This window comes from Phocoena phocoena, chromosome 17, assembly GCF_963924675.1.
Source record: "Phocoena phocoena chromosome 17, mPhoPho1.1, whole genome shotgun sequence".
NCBI classification, from domain to species: domain Eukaryota; kingdom Metazoa; phylum Chordata; class Mammalia; order Artiodactyla; family Phocoenidae; genus Phocoena; species Phocoena phocoena.
In genome coordinates this window covers 3,603,571-3,619,082 of record NC_089235.1, presented here as the reverse complement: position 1 = coordinate 3,619,082, position 15,512 = coordinate 3,603,571, and the positions used below count along the sequence as shown (strand labels likewise).

General features: G+C 43.2%; 1 protein-coding gene across 2 annotated transcripts in view; it reads left to right on the top strand.

Moving 5' to 3' along the window:
- Nucleotides 1–15,512, top strand: part of ATP6V1H (ATPase H+ transporting V1 subunit H) — a 62,546-nt gene that overhangs the window by 8,823 nt on the left and 38,211 nt on the right. The window contains exons 4-6 of one of the 2 annotated variants that reach the window (XM_065894995.1): nucleotides 2,497–2,610; nucleotides 5,394–5,498; nucleotides 8,537–8,590. In XM_065894995.1, the coding sequence (XP_065751067.1) occupies nucleotides 2,497–2,610; nucleotides 5,394–5,498; nucleotides 8,537–8,590 (273 nt within the window). The remainder of the gene's footprint in view (nucleotides 1–2,496; nucleotides 2,611–5,393; nucleotides 5,499–8,536; nucleotides 8,591–15,512) is intronic. The other variant, XM_065894996.1, reaches the window with a different exon arrangement.

Genomic DNA, 15,512 nt, shown 5'->3' with positions numbered 1-15,512 from the left:
CATACAGGTACACATGTATTTTCTTATTTCCCTCTCTTTCTTACACAGAAATGCATACTAGACGTAGTCTGTTGTATTTTGTTTGTTTCACTTAACAATATGCCAGAAATCATTCCATTTCAGTTCAATCTCCCATATTTTTTTTGACAGCTACAGAGGACATTAGTAGATATACCATATTTTACTCAATCGGCCTCTGATGTAATAGCCATTGAGGTTGGTTCAGGTACACATATATTGGGTTTAAAAAAGTTTTATTTTTCAAAATGGGCAGTTGGTGGGACCACTCATGCATCTTCCCAGCAGCTGGGGCATCTCCACCTCTGGTGTTTCTCGTGTAAGTTACTTGAGCTGTTTTAAAAGCCATCACTAGGTCTTTTCCTGTGGAGCTCCTGACGGGCTGGCCTGGCCAGGGAAGCATGAATCTTCCTGTCTCTCAGAGGCGACAGCTGGGGTTGCGAGCTTCCTACCGAGTTGGCCGCGTGTGGCCTTGTTACGAAGACCAGGTTCCTGAGCCTGTCCCGAATTCTGCCTTTGGACCACTTCTTCTTTTTGGCTTTGCCCTTAGATCGTTCTCCGGGTCTTTGTCCTTAGTGGCCGACTTTCTGGCATCTTTCTCTTTGGGGGCATCTCAAGCTTGGAGGGCAGCTGCTACCACTGAGGCCTCGCTAAGATGTCGGGCAAAAAGCAGTTACGGTATTTTGTAATTAGAAATAATGAAGATGATAACCTTATGCAAATGTATTTTCCTATTGTTGGGAGTGTACCTCATGGTAAATCCTTAGAAGTGGGATTTCTGGATAAAAGAGAACCACGTATGCAGTTTTGTTAAGATATTGCCAAATATTCCATTTTGTATTGCCACCAACGTGTGAGAATGCCTGTTTCCCTACAGCTTTGCCAACAGAAGGCACTGTCAGGTTTTTACATTTTTGCCAATCAAGGTGGTGTCCGAAGTAGGACATCTTCAAGTGTATAGTTTCATTTGTTCTTGTTGACCTGTGTTAATGAAAGATATGTGGAGAGATTTAGACGTAGGTAGCTGCCATTATCCTTAGCTACTGATTAAACGTATTCTGACGATTGATTTTATTGGTAAAATTTTGGTTACATTGAGAAATTTGCGCACACTTTTACCACGTGAGTCTGTGTGCCATTTAAAGAATATTGTTACACATTTCCAATCCAGTCTTTTTATTCTTAGCACATCTGAATGGAATACTTTGGGGGAAGAATTGCTTGTTTTTCCTCACATGTTTAGTTTTTAGCACATAATTTTGAAGATTAAAATGTTTTCTGTGCTCGCATATTAGTATCAGTTGCTCAGTGCCTCTGAGAGGGCTTTATCCTTATTCTGTTAAAGATGTGGATTTGGGTGCTTGGAGCAGCAGTGGCTGGAGGTGCGTTTTTAAGCAGGAATCAAATCCATGAAGGACTTGTTGAGGAAGATGGGTTTTAACCTTAGTTAAACGTGTGACAGTTTCTGCTCTTCCTGTGTGTAGGGGACTTTGTTAATTTACATGTACAATGAGAATTACAATTTTAGCTTTGAAAATAGTCCACCAGTGGAGTTAATGAAGACCTACCTGAACTTCGAGTTCTTTGATGAACTCGTTATCATAACTATTTCAGTTGTTAGTCTAGACTATAATGATTTGTTACTTAAAGAGATAGTAGTCTACTCCTCAAATAGGTAACTGCTAGCACAGACCAAAGTTAAAACCACTGTATTTAAAAAGATTTAAATGTTGATCTGAGAGCTAAAATTATTGTTTATGTGGTTATTTGTGCTGTTTACCAAATATTGCTACTTAACCACCATGTTCACTTAGTGAACCAGATGGTGGATTTCGGCCAGCGATATGCAGAGAAAATTTCGGTGACAGGTAGAGTTTGCATGGTTTCAACTAAGAAGTAATTGTTCCTCTGATCTACCTGCTGGTATGCTATGCTGTTTTTTGCTGTCGTTATGTGCCCCGATTCTCCTGTCACAGTGTGTAAGGGTAACCCAGACGTCCGAGGTTTCTCTGATGCCCTGTTTCCCTGGCCTGTCTGTGAGTAGCTTGAAGTGCTTCCTGCTGGTCCTCCCATTGAGAGCTGAATTGGGATCTCCCTGCCCTTCCCGATTTTGTTTGTGTGGAAGGAGGGTGGAGGTGTCCAGACAGCACTGAGGGGCAGGCTGAGGAGAGATGTAACTCGGGTGCTACACCTGCGGTGGGTCTGTTATCGTGGCTCACCTGATTTAAACTAATCATAATAATTAAAGGTGATTTTACTGAAAACTATCTCCCCCTGCCCCCATCGTCACCCCCTGCCCCATTGTAATAATAACAGGGAGACAAATCTCATACCGACTGGAAAGAGAAAACATGGATTGAGGGGACATAAAATGAAAGGCTGAGAAGCAGTGTATAATCGTTACATTCTTTAGGAAAATGCATTCTCATCAGTGATGTTTATTTCTTTCCATTTTTTTTTTTTCTTTCTCTCTTTTAGGAAAATCACCAGCGCGTTAGCATTTTCTTTGACTATGCTAAACGTAGCAAGAACACTGCCTGGTCCTACTTTCTGCCCATGTTGAATCGCCAGGATCTCTTTACTGTTCATATGGTAAGTTTTGAATTGGTCACATTTCTGATTCAGGGAAGAAATGCACCCGGGCCGGTTGTGACTTGGTAACGTCCCAGTACCCAGAGGAGTGACTGCTCTGACGTTGACTTTTCAAAGCAGCGCTTCCTTACTGGATGTTAGTAATGTGGGGTGTTGGAAGGTCAGAGGAGGCAGGGTTGCTTTGACACAGTTCAAGTTTATAGAGCATTTGATGAGCTTATTGAGATAAAAGCCTTTGGTAGGGCTTCCCTGGTGGCGCAGTGGTTACGAACCTCCTGCCAGTGCAGGGGACATGGGTTCGAGCCCTAGTCCAGGAAGATCCCACATGCTGCGGAGCAGCTAAGCCCATGCGCCACAACTACTGAGCCTATGCTCTAGAGCCCACAAGCCACAACTACTGAAGCCTGCGTGCCTAGAGCCCGTGCTCCTCAACAAGAGAAGCCACTGCAATGAGAAGCTCGCGCACCTCAACGAAGAGTATAGCCCCTGCTCACCGCAACTAGAGAAAGCCCGCACACAGCAATGAAGACCCAACGCAGCCATAAACAAACAAACAACAAACAAACAAATAAATAAAAATTTAAAAATAAAGTCTGTGGTAAATTCACATGTGCAAACAGCTTTAGGTGGTCTGTGACAGAACTGCATTTTACTATAGAAATTAAATTTTGCTTTGAAGCAGCTGTTGTGTTTAATTTTTATTTTAATTAAGTAGTTAATTAATTGCTTTTTAATATCATAGATACACTCCTGTTTTAAACTTAGCCTGAAAGGCTATCTTTTGAAATGTTGACACTGAGCAGAAGGTCTGAGACGACGATCAGAGAATCAGTCCTTGTACAGGCCTTTTCTGTTCCTAGCGTATTGTGGGCTGCAGGGGGCGCTCCTGAGGCTGCATTTCATAGATGTCTGCATTTTCGCAGCAAGATCCACTGTCAGTGAAACAGTTTTGAGCACACGCTTTCTCTTTCTCTCCATATATATCTATATTCATTTATGTACTAGTATGTTCATATATTGTATGAAACATTCGTAAAAAGAAAAAGGATGACCCATGAAATAAACTATCTTAAAGAGTACTTAAAAAAGAACAGTAATATATTTTCTTCTTTCAAATTGTGTAGAGGCTTGTTTTCACTGTCTGGAAACATGATTTAAACATTTTCCTAATTTTGATGGTCTTATAATAAAATTGACAAATGTGTTAAAGGCCAAATACACATTTAGGGTAAGATTCATCGTTATTCATGGTGTAGCCAAGTTTGTGTTTCCATTTCTTTATGATTTCAGTTACTTTTGGCTAATCTTTCACATTTTGAGGGTCAGATGCTCATTGGTTTACCCCGTGCTGATGAAGAGCTTGTGCTCGGAGAGGAAACGCCAGGCCTCGTGTTCCTCTGTCTTTGCCCCTTAGCTTGGGCTTACACTGCTGATCATCTTTTCAATTTCCTTACAGGGATCCTTTCGTGTCACTTATCTGTTTTGTGACAGGTCAGTTTAAGTTAGATAGCGTGTCTGTGAACTCACTTAGCGAGGCACGTGAAGACGACCTCATGTCACTGCAAAGCGAGGGCGTCGGGGTGCTGGGCTCTGCCCCACCTCCCCCGTGGTGCAGGCTCCCGAATATGCCACGGCACACGCTGCCCTCTGTCACCTCGCTCGCTGTGTGCAAGTCTGGGAACAGACCTCAGTGTATTTTTGGCTTAGCTAATCAGCCTTCACGGTCTCTACTAGGATTAACTCTTGCTGAATGATGAGAGCTTTGAAACACTGACTTGCTTATAGAAAGAACTCAAAGAATATTTATTAAATTGGGTTTGTGGGTGGAGAAGTAGTATTTTATACTGCTTTTCCCCCCTCCCCCTGGTATATCTATATCTATATATTTCCAGATTTATTGGGGTGTAATTGACAAAATTATAAGATATTTAAAGTGTACAACATGATGATTTGATAAAATACACTTATACTGCCTATTTAATAAAAAAATTCTTGATGCATTTTTTAACATCTTTATTGGAGTATAATTGCTTTACAATGGTGTTAGTTTCTGCTGTATAACAGAGTGAATCAGCTATACGTATACATCTATCCCCATATCTCCGCCCTCTTGCATCTCCCTCCCACCCTCCCTTCGTGATTCATTTTATAGCTTGAAGAAAATTGAGAAGTTTTTGAGTGAGGAGAAAAGGGTGTTTGCTTCTACTGAGAGAGATGACTGTCAATACCCAGGATATATTTTATACCAATACCCAGGATATACCAATACCCAGGATATATTTTGTACCGAGACACAGGTTTGGAACCGAGAGCTCGCAGGGGCTTGAGTGATACCCAGGATATATTTTATACCGAGACACAGGTTTGAAACCGAGAGCTCGCAAGGGCCTGAGTGGCCGAGGCAGCGGCTGGCCGTTTGTTGGAGCCATTGCTCAGAACTCTGGCAACTGATTCGGTGAAAGTCACAAAGAAGGATTTTTGTGTTCTTTGATTTTTGCTGGTCTTACAATGAATCCTAATCTTACTTTTGAAACTCAGAATAATGCAGGGAATATCGTGAAATTCTTAAAACACAACTGGTTTTGGTTCACATTAACGGAACTATTTAAAACTACATTTGACCATATTAGAAATATTTTTAAAAATGAAATATCTATTATCTTTGGAGGAGTTGAGTGCTAAAAGAAATCCTGCAGCAAAATGGTTATGAGTCCTGTTTCTTAGGGTCTATGGCCTGATTTTTAGAATCAGGATAATATTCAAATGTATTCCTTATTTTTCAGGCAGCAAGAATTATTGCCAAGTTAGCAGCTTGGGGAAAAGAACTGATGGAAGGCAGTGACTTAAATTACTATTTCAATTGGATAAAGACTCAGCTGAGTTCACAGGTAAAAGACATTCCTCTTAATATCTTTGAAAAGAACATAACGTCCATGTTCTCTAAAGCTATTTATGGTAATTATGTGAAATTACAAAAACTCTATGTTAAAAAAGAGGCATTCTGAGTTTGATGAGTCAGCCATGCTGCTTGCAGGTCTGGTAGGGGCTTCACCTTTTCTGCCTGTAACTGTCTTCAGCTCAGAGCTTCCTGTCTCTTCTGCCACTTGGGATTTTCCCTTCATGCATTTCAGCAGGTAGGGAGGATTTCCCTTCCAGGAAGGTGGCTGCCGAGATCACATGGGTTGGAGGATTGGAAGGACGCACACAACTCCAAGGGTACACTCGTGTGAGGCTCACGAGAGAGGAGAGACAGTGCGATGGGCGAGCATCTCTGCCCTGGGACCCTGGACCACCCAGATTGGTGCCAGGAGTCTTGGTTTGGGGAGAGTTCTTTGAAAGTGTGCAGCGGGTCCTTTATGCCCTCTGGTCACATACCTAGGCCAAACTGTCTGGCCAGTCACACCAATAAATAAACTGGCCCTGGCTGCTGCCAGGAGGGCTTCAGACTGCAGACAGCACAGGACAGCTCATTAGGCAGCCCGCCTCTAGTCCTGGCCAGGAGGCCGTCCCAGGCACCACTGGGTGGCCTGGGGCTGCTCTCTCCAGCCCGAGAGGATGTCTCCCTCAGTGACTCCCACTTAGGATTTCACCGTGTCCTCGTGGGGTTGCCTTTAAGCCCAAAGGGAAACACGAAGCCTGCTTGCTGTGGTCTCACTGCTGTCAGGGCCCTCGAGCCCGTTTCTTCGTGGAGGAGGACAGCTTTCGGGGTGACGGCTGGCAGATGACGAGTTTTCCCTTTTGTCTTCTCGGTTCCCCGGCGCAGGGCGGATGGCCGGACACTCCTGACAGCTCAGTGGAGGGTTGCTTTTCCTTTAGGTGTGTGGTGACCAAGTGAGAGGTGGTGAGGGTGCTTGGAGGGAGCGAGCTGACCTGGGTGGGGAGGGCGGCGTATCTGTATCCGGAAGGAAAAGCAGGAGGGGGCGAGCTTTGGTGTGGGCGGGACATGGAGGATGGGCCAGGAGAAGCCGTGCTGGGAGGCCTGGTGGCCTCAGGGCTAGATGACAAGTAAGGGCCTATTTGAAATGAAGGTTTGGAAAGTTGTAATTTAGGTTGCTGGTGACTTTATGATTTTAGTAGATTTTAATTTGAAGTATGAGAGAGACACCATGACATTTTGCTTCGATTTATTTTTTGTCTTATCGTTGCCTGCCTTTTTGCGGGGGGAGCCTACTAACCTTTTCTGTTTGGATAGGGAGATTTTGAAGTGTCTTGAACAAAATCAGTTATTTTTTCTGTCATCAGCATACACTTTAACACTCTTTTGGGCTTAGTTTTTTAAAGTACTTTTACAAGAGTCACAAGTTTTGCAGATTTTACTGAGTTTGTGAGATCTTTCAAAAAGAAGATACTTAGAACATGAAAAATACTATGTGAAGATGAGATATATTTATTTCTACATGTGCATCATTTGGGATCAGAACGCTTAGTTAAAGAGGTAACCCGCCCCCCCCCCCCCTTTCTTTTTTCCTCTTATGAGATTAGTTCTCCCTTTGAAGAAACTTCATTCTGCTTTAGTGTTAGGCATGGTCTGGTGGTAATAAGGCTCTATGCTAGCTGGACTCATAAAATGAGATCCGGTAGCAAAGAATGCACGCTGCAGTGTGCCGCTAACATTTTGGGTTGTTTCATCTTAGACTTTTCCCCGTAGGAGTAACATTTATGCTCTGCCTCACAGATAATTGGTTAGTTTTAGAATGATTAGCTGTGGTTGTAACCATGTCCAGCAACTGGGGGGATATTTCTCCGGTCACTAGTGGAAGCAGAGATTTCAGTGTCTGGAACACTTTTCATTAGACTTGGTGTGAGACAGACGCTCTTAAAGACCTTTCTGTATCTTTCCAGCGCGCTTGCTCTTTTTATCGCCGAGTCTTTGGCCTTGTTCAGTTACTGTCTGGCGTTGCTGCTTTGCACGTCCTGCCCCAGGAAGAGGCTTCAGGCCCGTCCAGCCGTGCCTCAGAGTCTGGTCACTGCTTCCGCTGGGCTCTGGCTGGCTACCACCCTTGCTGTGGGCAGACACTTGTCCACAGCCTTTGATCAGGGTGTAGTGACAGGCATGAAGCAGAGGCTTGTTCGGGCTTTTATTTTCTACTTTGCTTAAATGCCATGTGATAGCACTGTATCTGCAAGGTCTCTTTTTCTCTATCGTAAGCGTTTTCTCCCTCATAAAAAGGACCACATTTTCATGATTCTGATAGAAGTAGACTTTCAAAAGTCTGAATTAGGTGCCAATTTGGATATTTTGTTCTTTGACTTTATAGAGACATTTAGGAGCCTTTTTCCCAATAGTTTAACCGTTATACTTGGGTTATAGGGGCTTATGCCTGGCACTTAGTAGATAAGTTATTGAATAAAACAAAATACAAATTTCCTTTCAGAAATTCATTATCACTTTTCTCTTGCATATTCAGCTTCTGACTTTCTACCTTAAATTTTCTTTGGTCATTTCTGTGTAGCAGGTGAGGTTCTGATTGTCATTATAATGTGTTAGCATTGCCGTGGATAACCTAATTTTTTAAGCTCCATGTAGTATCTTCCCATCATCAGGCACCTGTTTTGAAAGCTTTGCCACAGAATACAGTGTAGATAGTTCAGCTTAAGACAGTTGTCTCATTGGAAAAATGACTCAGGAAGTAAATCCTGAGACTTGGAAATTTGCACTCGCTTCACTTATGAAATGTAATTGGAACTTAGTATTCAGTTTATTATTGTTCCTTTTAAAATAATTTATTGATTAAGAGATTATCCGGAAGAGTGTAACGACGTTTAGAATATTTCGTTATCATCCCCACGTTTTTTATTAGTTGATACTCCATTCAGTAGGATTAGGAAAACAGTGATAAAATTTGCTTAGCTCTCTTTCGTAAGCTGATGAAGTAGGATAAAATTAAAAACAAAACTAAGTAATAAGTTATTTATTTCGTAATAGAAACTGCGTGGTAGCGGTGTCGCTGTTGAAACAGGAACAGTCTCTTCAAGCGATGTAAGTACATTCCTTGTTCGTTCACTGGCCTCCTAACACCCTGAATTTAAGTTATTTTGAGTCACAGACATTTAACGTTTTGAAGATGTTCCCTAGTCCCCCAGATGTAAATCCGTGGATTTGGTGTCACCTCCAGTTGGGCTAATGGTGTTGTGAAAGCTGTGTGTAGGCCTTTCTGGGCTGTGTGGTTGCTTTCTGCTGTTGGTGGATGTGGGGCTTCCTCTTCCTGTTGCTCTTCTCTTCAGTTGGCTTTATCTCAGGCCTGAGAATCAGAGCAAGTCTGGACTCAGATGCACAAATCGAGTGAGTAACCGGAGCTCCTCTCTTAACACTTTAGCTGTCTCACAGACGCTAACATCTGACAGATCCACGGACGCTGCGCCAGGCAGCTGAAAACAGTTCCGTTCCCCACTGGTACGAAAACCCACTACTTGCCTGAGTTGCTCAGGGTTTAATGGGGGCCTACGTGGTGGCCAGACTCTCCCTCCCCCTTTTTCAGGCCAGTCCTGCCCCACATTTATGTAGAGCCAAAAGATTAAAGGTTAAAACTAATCATGTTCCCCCAGTTCCTTTCCTGGTTAGGGTTATCCCCCCCGGTTGGGAGTGGTTTAACTTTGCTGTCTTCAGACTAGTTCAAGAATTGCCAATAGATTTGGACAAGTATGGGTTGGCATGGTTAGCGCCAGCTGAGAGCGAGGTCGGGGAAGAGTTAAAAAGGTAGGTGAGGCGTATTCAGCTTCCTTTGCTGGAAATATCTCTGGGAAACCGGAAAGCACCTTCCGAGGATGGTGTCTCCCACCGGCCTGTGCTAGACCTCAGCGAAGCTGTGTGGGGGCCACGCAGGGTCCGTGTGCATAACCCGCAGGCCACACCCCTGTGTGTGTGCTCGTAGACTAGAGAGGGCGACGCAGTCCATCTCAAAGCCAGGAGTGGGGCTTCTCTTGGGGCACGGGTCGAGGGACTTGACAAACAGTGTGTCAAGCTGGAAAATGGCCACGCGTCTTCTGAAATCAGAGCAGGGTATAGAACTAAGTGAGCTGTCTTGGGGCCAGGGTGGGGGAAGGAGGCGGTAGGTTCGAAGTCTAGATATTCAGCCATAAGCAGATGTTTAAATTGGGAGTCCTTATTTTATATGACTTGAGTTTCTTTCCACCGGTTTGAAATTTTGAAAAATTGTTTGATTTGAAAAATTGTCTAATTAAGACTTATTTGTAAAAATTTTAAAAGGTGTTTTCGGAATAAACTTAAGTGGTTATTAAAGTGTTTGGAAGTTAGTAGAGCTCACGCAGTGAGGTGCGAGCTCTGGTGACGTGACATTCTTCTTTTGCTCTTTTCTGTCCAGCGTGTGGGAAAAACAGCGCTGATCTATTGAATTGGCAGTGGTTAGTCAAAGTGGTTTATCTGGTCGACTCAGACACGTACATCCCAAACGGTATTAGCATCAGGGGTGATTCTGAGTGAAGAAAAGCTGGCTTTTGATGTGCCCCTCTCTTCCCTTTAGTGCTTCACACCTGAACATACTCCCTGTCTCTTGCTGGAGGTTCCTACTTTTTCAGAAGGCTGACAACTTGGAAGGCAGACTTAAAGAAGTTGACAGAGAGGTGTTAGCACTTCCTTTGTTTCAGTAGGGGGATCAGAATTGGTAGCTGGTATGTATGGAGCTCTTCCTGTGTGCCTGGCAGTGTTTTAGTCGTTTTGAATTTACATCTCCTTGAATATTCACACCCCGTCTTTGACATTGGTCTTACCATAAGCCACGTTTTAGGGATGAGCAGCGAGGCTGGAAAGGCACACCGGCTTGCCCAAGGTCATCCGCTCATGGTGGCAGAACCCCCAAGGAGACGAATTCCTTACCGAGAGGATTCTGAGGCACCTGGACTGGACTTGGAGCTTTAGGCATTCTCCAAGTTGCCTCACCTACTCAGACTTGTAAAGAATATCGACATTATATCTTAAAATCCCTTTAGGTTTTCAGACAGCATAGAAAAGGTTTGGTAAACTGCATTCTGCGCTGCTGCCACTTGATGTCAGTATAAAACAAACAGAACAAAGCTTTACACAGCAAAATGAGAAATCGGCAGGATGCAACAGTCTTGACTTTTAAAATGGCACAGAAGCGTCATCGTAGGTTAGGAGTGGATCATCACAGACACTTTCATTTAAATGACATTATATCAATGAAATTTTCTAAAAATGATTTGTGTTGTTTTTACCTAAATGTAAAAATAATAAACTCCATCACTGACATGTACTTACCCTAACTTACCTTCAGCCGTCCGTTCAGTTCTTTGTTGGCTCTTGCACGGGAATTACCAATCTTCTACTTTTCCGAGGACGTCGCCCAGGCTTAGATGTTGATCGCTGGGCCGCTGCCCTGACAAAAAGAGGAACACCGTGATCTCTCCCAGCCTTTGGAGGAGTCAGGAGAATCTGGGCATTCTTTTCCCTCTCTCCAGCCTCTTTCATACCTGTGTGCAGTGGACCGTGGTAACTCTCGTTCCGCGTCCTGTTCCCTGTTGTAGACCTGGTCCGGCCCCGCTTATTGCTGGATGGACGTGGTTTCGTTGGTAGTAAGTAACGTGACTAAGTTGCCAGGCTCTCCATATTGCTCATTTTATCTTGCCTTTTAATGTTCTGGAGCAGTTCTGTCCAGTAGAACTCTCTGGGGTGATGGCAGCGTTCTTTATATCTGTGGTGTCCACCCTGGTAGCCCCACGTGGCTCTTGACTACCTGGAAACCTGGCACGTGTGAGCGAGCAAGTTAACTTGCAGTTTTTTGTAGGCTTTTTGGTTTGTTTGTTTACACCTTTATTGAAATCTGTTTCTCATACCATAAAAGCTTTCCATTTGCTATTGGTTTTAGTATATTTACAGAGTTGGGCAACCATTGCCACCATCTGATTTTGTAGCGCTTTCCACACCCCAGAAAGAAACCGTGTCCACCGAAACAGTCACCCCCGTTCCTAACCCCTCGCCTAAACTCTGGCAACCCCTCACTTACTTTCCGTCTCTGCATTCACCTCTTCTGGCCACTCTCTGTACAGAAGTCACGTAATATGTGGTCGTCCGTGACCGGCTTCTCTCACTTGGCGTATGTTTTCAGGATTCATCCATGTTTTAGCATGTAATAACAGCATTTTAGAATGAAAGCGGAAAAAAAAAAGCTTAGCTTTTTTGGCTTTTGGCCATATTCCTTAAATTGTTTTCTCTGACAGTTCTAATATCCTTGTTAATGTGAAGGTAGTGTTAACTGCTTTGACTCTTTTAAGGCTCTGTTTTTAATTTAAGACTTTTCAGTCTTTCAGAAGAGTTGGAGGACTTTAAGGATTTGGTTCTTCACTGTTTGTCCATAAGTGTATCAGAAGTGCTCCCCGAGTAGCAGACATGAGGGGCTGCATCAGGAATTCGCAGAGTGCAGGCCTCTTGTTTAACTCTGGTCCCCTCTAGCCTGTGATTTGTAAAGTCTGTGAGGACCCAGAGACGTTCACAGTCAGTTACGTGTCCTGGTGCCGGTTTCCAGAGCGTTTGCTCTTCACCTGCAGCAATGTTTGGGTGATCTTCATTGTATCCTCTTATCACAAGATTAGTACGTTTTAAACGTTGTGGATCATTAAAATATATGCGAAGAATAAATGTTAAGAAAAGGAGAACAGATAAGAACCTGTCAGTTTTGCTTTTCTGATCAGATATTTGGAAGGATTGCATATATTCCGACAATGCAAAGGAAAATTAAATGGTAAAGTATTTCAGTACCAGACTTTCTTTTACATATCATTTTCAAACTATAGCATCAGTAACAATAATAAGGTAACCTAATATTGTACATTGGATGTGTTCTTGGAAGTTGCATACAAAGCAGTGATTTATAAAGTAAATCGTATTTCTTAAGTCTGCAATAATTTTTCCTACAATAAAGAATCCCAGTAGTCATGTAATTAAATTATACGCCTAAGAAAATTAGATTGAAAGTAGTACTTGAAGGAGATTTATAAATTTGTAAATTAACAGTGAAATTACTTTCTTGGTTAAGACTTAAGTCTAAGATGAAATTATCTTAAGTTAATTTAGGTATTAATTTAATATAGGTATTTTATGAGTATTGACTAGAGGGTCTCTCTTAATAAGGCAACTTCAAGAGAATTCTTGCACTATATTTGTTCTAGTTCCTGAATATGAAGTAATAATAACAAGAATAATAATGATAATGTACCTTACAGTTGTTTTGTGTTTAACTGATGTGAGTTCAGATTTGAGTAGCAGAGGTTTTTTTTTTTTTTTTTTTGCGGTACGCGGGCCTCTCACTGTTGTGGCTTCTCCCGTTGCGGAGCACAGGCTCCGGACGCGCAGGCTCAGCGGCCATGGCTCACGGGCCCAGCCGCTCTGCGGCATGTGGGATCTTCCCGGACCGGGGCACGAACCTGTGTCCCCTGCATCGGCAGGCGGACTCTCAACCACTGCGCCACCAGGGAAGCCCCGTAGCAGAGGTTTTTGATTTTGTTTTGTTTTTTAATTTAGGACTATTTTTAAAAAATTGGGCTGGTATTACTTTCCTTTATTGATGAGACAACAATTTTGAAGAGTTTAAAGGGATTTGCCAAAGGTAAATTGGCAGAACTTCTGACTGACAAAACCTCTCTCCCTCTTTGCCTCCCTTCCTTTCTTTGGTCACTTATTTTTATGTTACAGCTTTGTTGGGGAGGAAAAAATTATGCTCTGCTCCTTCTGGGTTCTTCTGTCTGGCCAAGGAATTAAATTGACGTGAGACAGATTAACAGGAGAAAACCAGATATAATTACGTATGTACAGGGGCCCCGTAATATGAGGCCGCAGATGTGGCGCCTGAGAGAAGGAGAAGGGGGTGCGGGGGGGGGACTTCAGCGGGGAGAAGGCAGTTCACACGGAGGTGGAAAAGCAGATGTTTGGTGACAGATGCTTGCTGGGCCCCAGGGACAGTGGGACACACAGAGGACTCTGGTCTCCCGGCCCTGTGCAGCTCCCCCCAGCGCCGACCCGTGTTCTTTGTAGATCTCCGGTGACAGTGCCCTTCCTGGACCAGGGCCTTTGTCTGAGTTCTTTAGGCAGTTGAGGGGCAGGTAAAAAGACAGACTTCTTGAATCCTTTGCTTTCAAAAAAATAACCACCCTAAAAGAATCCTCGTGCCAAAGGGACCCATTTAAAGTGGCAAATTTTGTTCCCCTACAGCTTACAGAGTGAAATAGACAGATTTTTAAATGTTCAGCTGAGTGCATTTATACATCACGTGTCCTACTCAGTACTTTCCTTCGCCTCGGCTCCCACAAAGGGTTTCGTTACTATGCATCAGTGTTGCCTGACCTTGAACTCCATGAAAGTGGGATCATACACAGTGTGAACTCTTGTGTGTCCGAATTCTTGTGCAGTGTTGTGTCAGTGAGAGTCACGTTGCACTTGGCAGTAGTTCATCTCTTTATTGCCATGTAGTAATGTATTAAATGTATATTATCCATACTCTTATTGATGGACATTTGAGTTAGTTCTGGTTCTTGGCTGTTGTGAATATCTTGCTATGAACATCCTTGTACATGGCCTTTGGTAGATGTAACCACTTACGCCTGGAGCACTTCTAGAATGGAGTTGCTGGGGTACAGGTTACATGTGAATTTAGGTCCAGCAGTCCAGTCACTTTTCTAAACCAGTTTACACATCGCCAACAAAGTAGGAGAGTTCCAGTTGTTCCACACATAAGATGGGCACACTCACTTTTTAGTTCTATGAGAAAAGATTCATTTAATAGTCATGACACATTGAATACTTTGGGGATTGGTTAATCACCAGTCCTGGAGGATTTCATGTAAAACTGGCTTCTGGGGTTTATTTTGGTCGATGGTGTGTTCTACAAACTCAGCTTTGTGCTTCGCTGATACCACTGGACACACGTGTGTTTCCACTGCATCTGAGACAGGTGCCCTTCTCTGCACTGCAGACGTCCTTTTTTTTTTTAAGCACCCTTGATTCCAAAATTTAGAGGAATATTATCTTTACTTTTTCTCATTTAGTTTGTACTTAAATCCCAGCATTATGGAGATAGATATTGAAAACTGGTCTGTAAACATTGTTATAGCATGAGTTTTACTTTGGTACAATGTGGCTGCAGTTTTTATGTTTATCTTTCGTTACCTACTTGCTTTGTAATTCCTCACTTCTTGAATTACTTTGGAATTCTGCAGAATATGGATCTGGGAGACCCTCTTCACCAGGAAGGTGAATTCTGTCAGTTGCTGTTTTCCTTATTTGATTATTCCACCATACTATAGGAGAATTTGCATTTTCCGCAATATTAGAAAATTTATCTAATGATGTTCTCTTCATGTGTTGAGAAGTAAAGTTAGTTTTTCTCTACGAGGGAGGTTTGTGTGTTTGAGAGTACACATTGTAGCTGGTTCTCAGCCCAGTCTGTCATATATTAGCTAATGAGATTATCCCCACACCCCATGGGATGTGCCCTGTTATCCCTATTTTATAGGTGGGAGGCTCATTCAAGGGCACACGGCTTGGAAGTGGCTGAGCATGGCAGGCTGGTTCCAGAGCCTTTGTTCGTAACTGTTAGGCTACATTACTGCCTTTCTTTCATGGTGGTGGAGTTAACATTGGAGCCGTGAGTCAGTTCAGCTGGAGAAAGGAGGGGCGAGAGCTTTCCCGGAAGCAGCTGGAGGTAGAGGTCTGGTTCTCTGGGGGAGAGTAACTGTTGGACCTGGCACTTTAAGGTCACTGCTGGTCCTGGCATTTGCCGTGTTGGTGGAGTGATAAGGTATCAGAGAGGTAAGAACCTGGTGATAATTATGTCGAGAAAACTTCGTGCTTTGGGAGGAAGAAAGATGCTGAGATTGGTACAAGGTTTAGGGATAATTTTAAGACGGGAAAAATTGAGTATATTTAGGGGCTG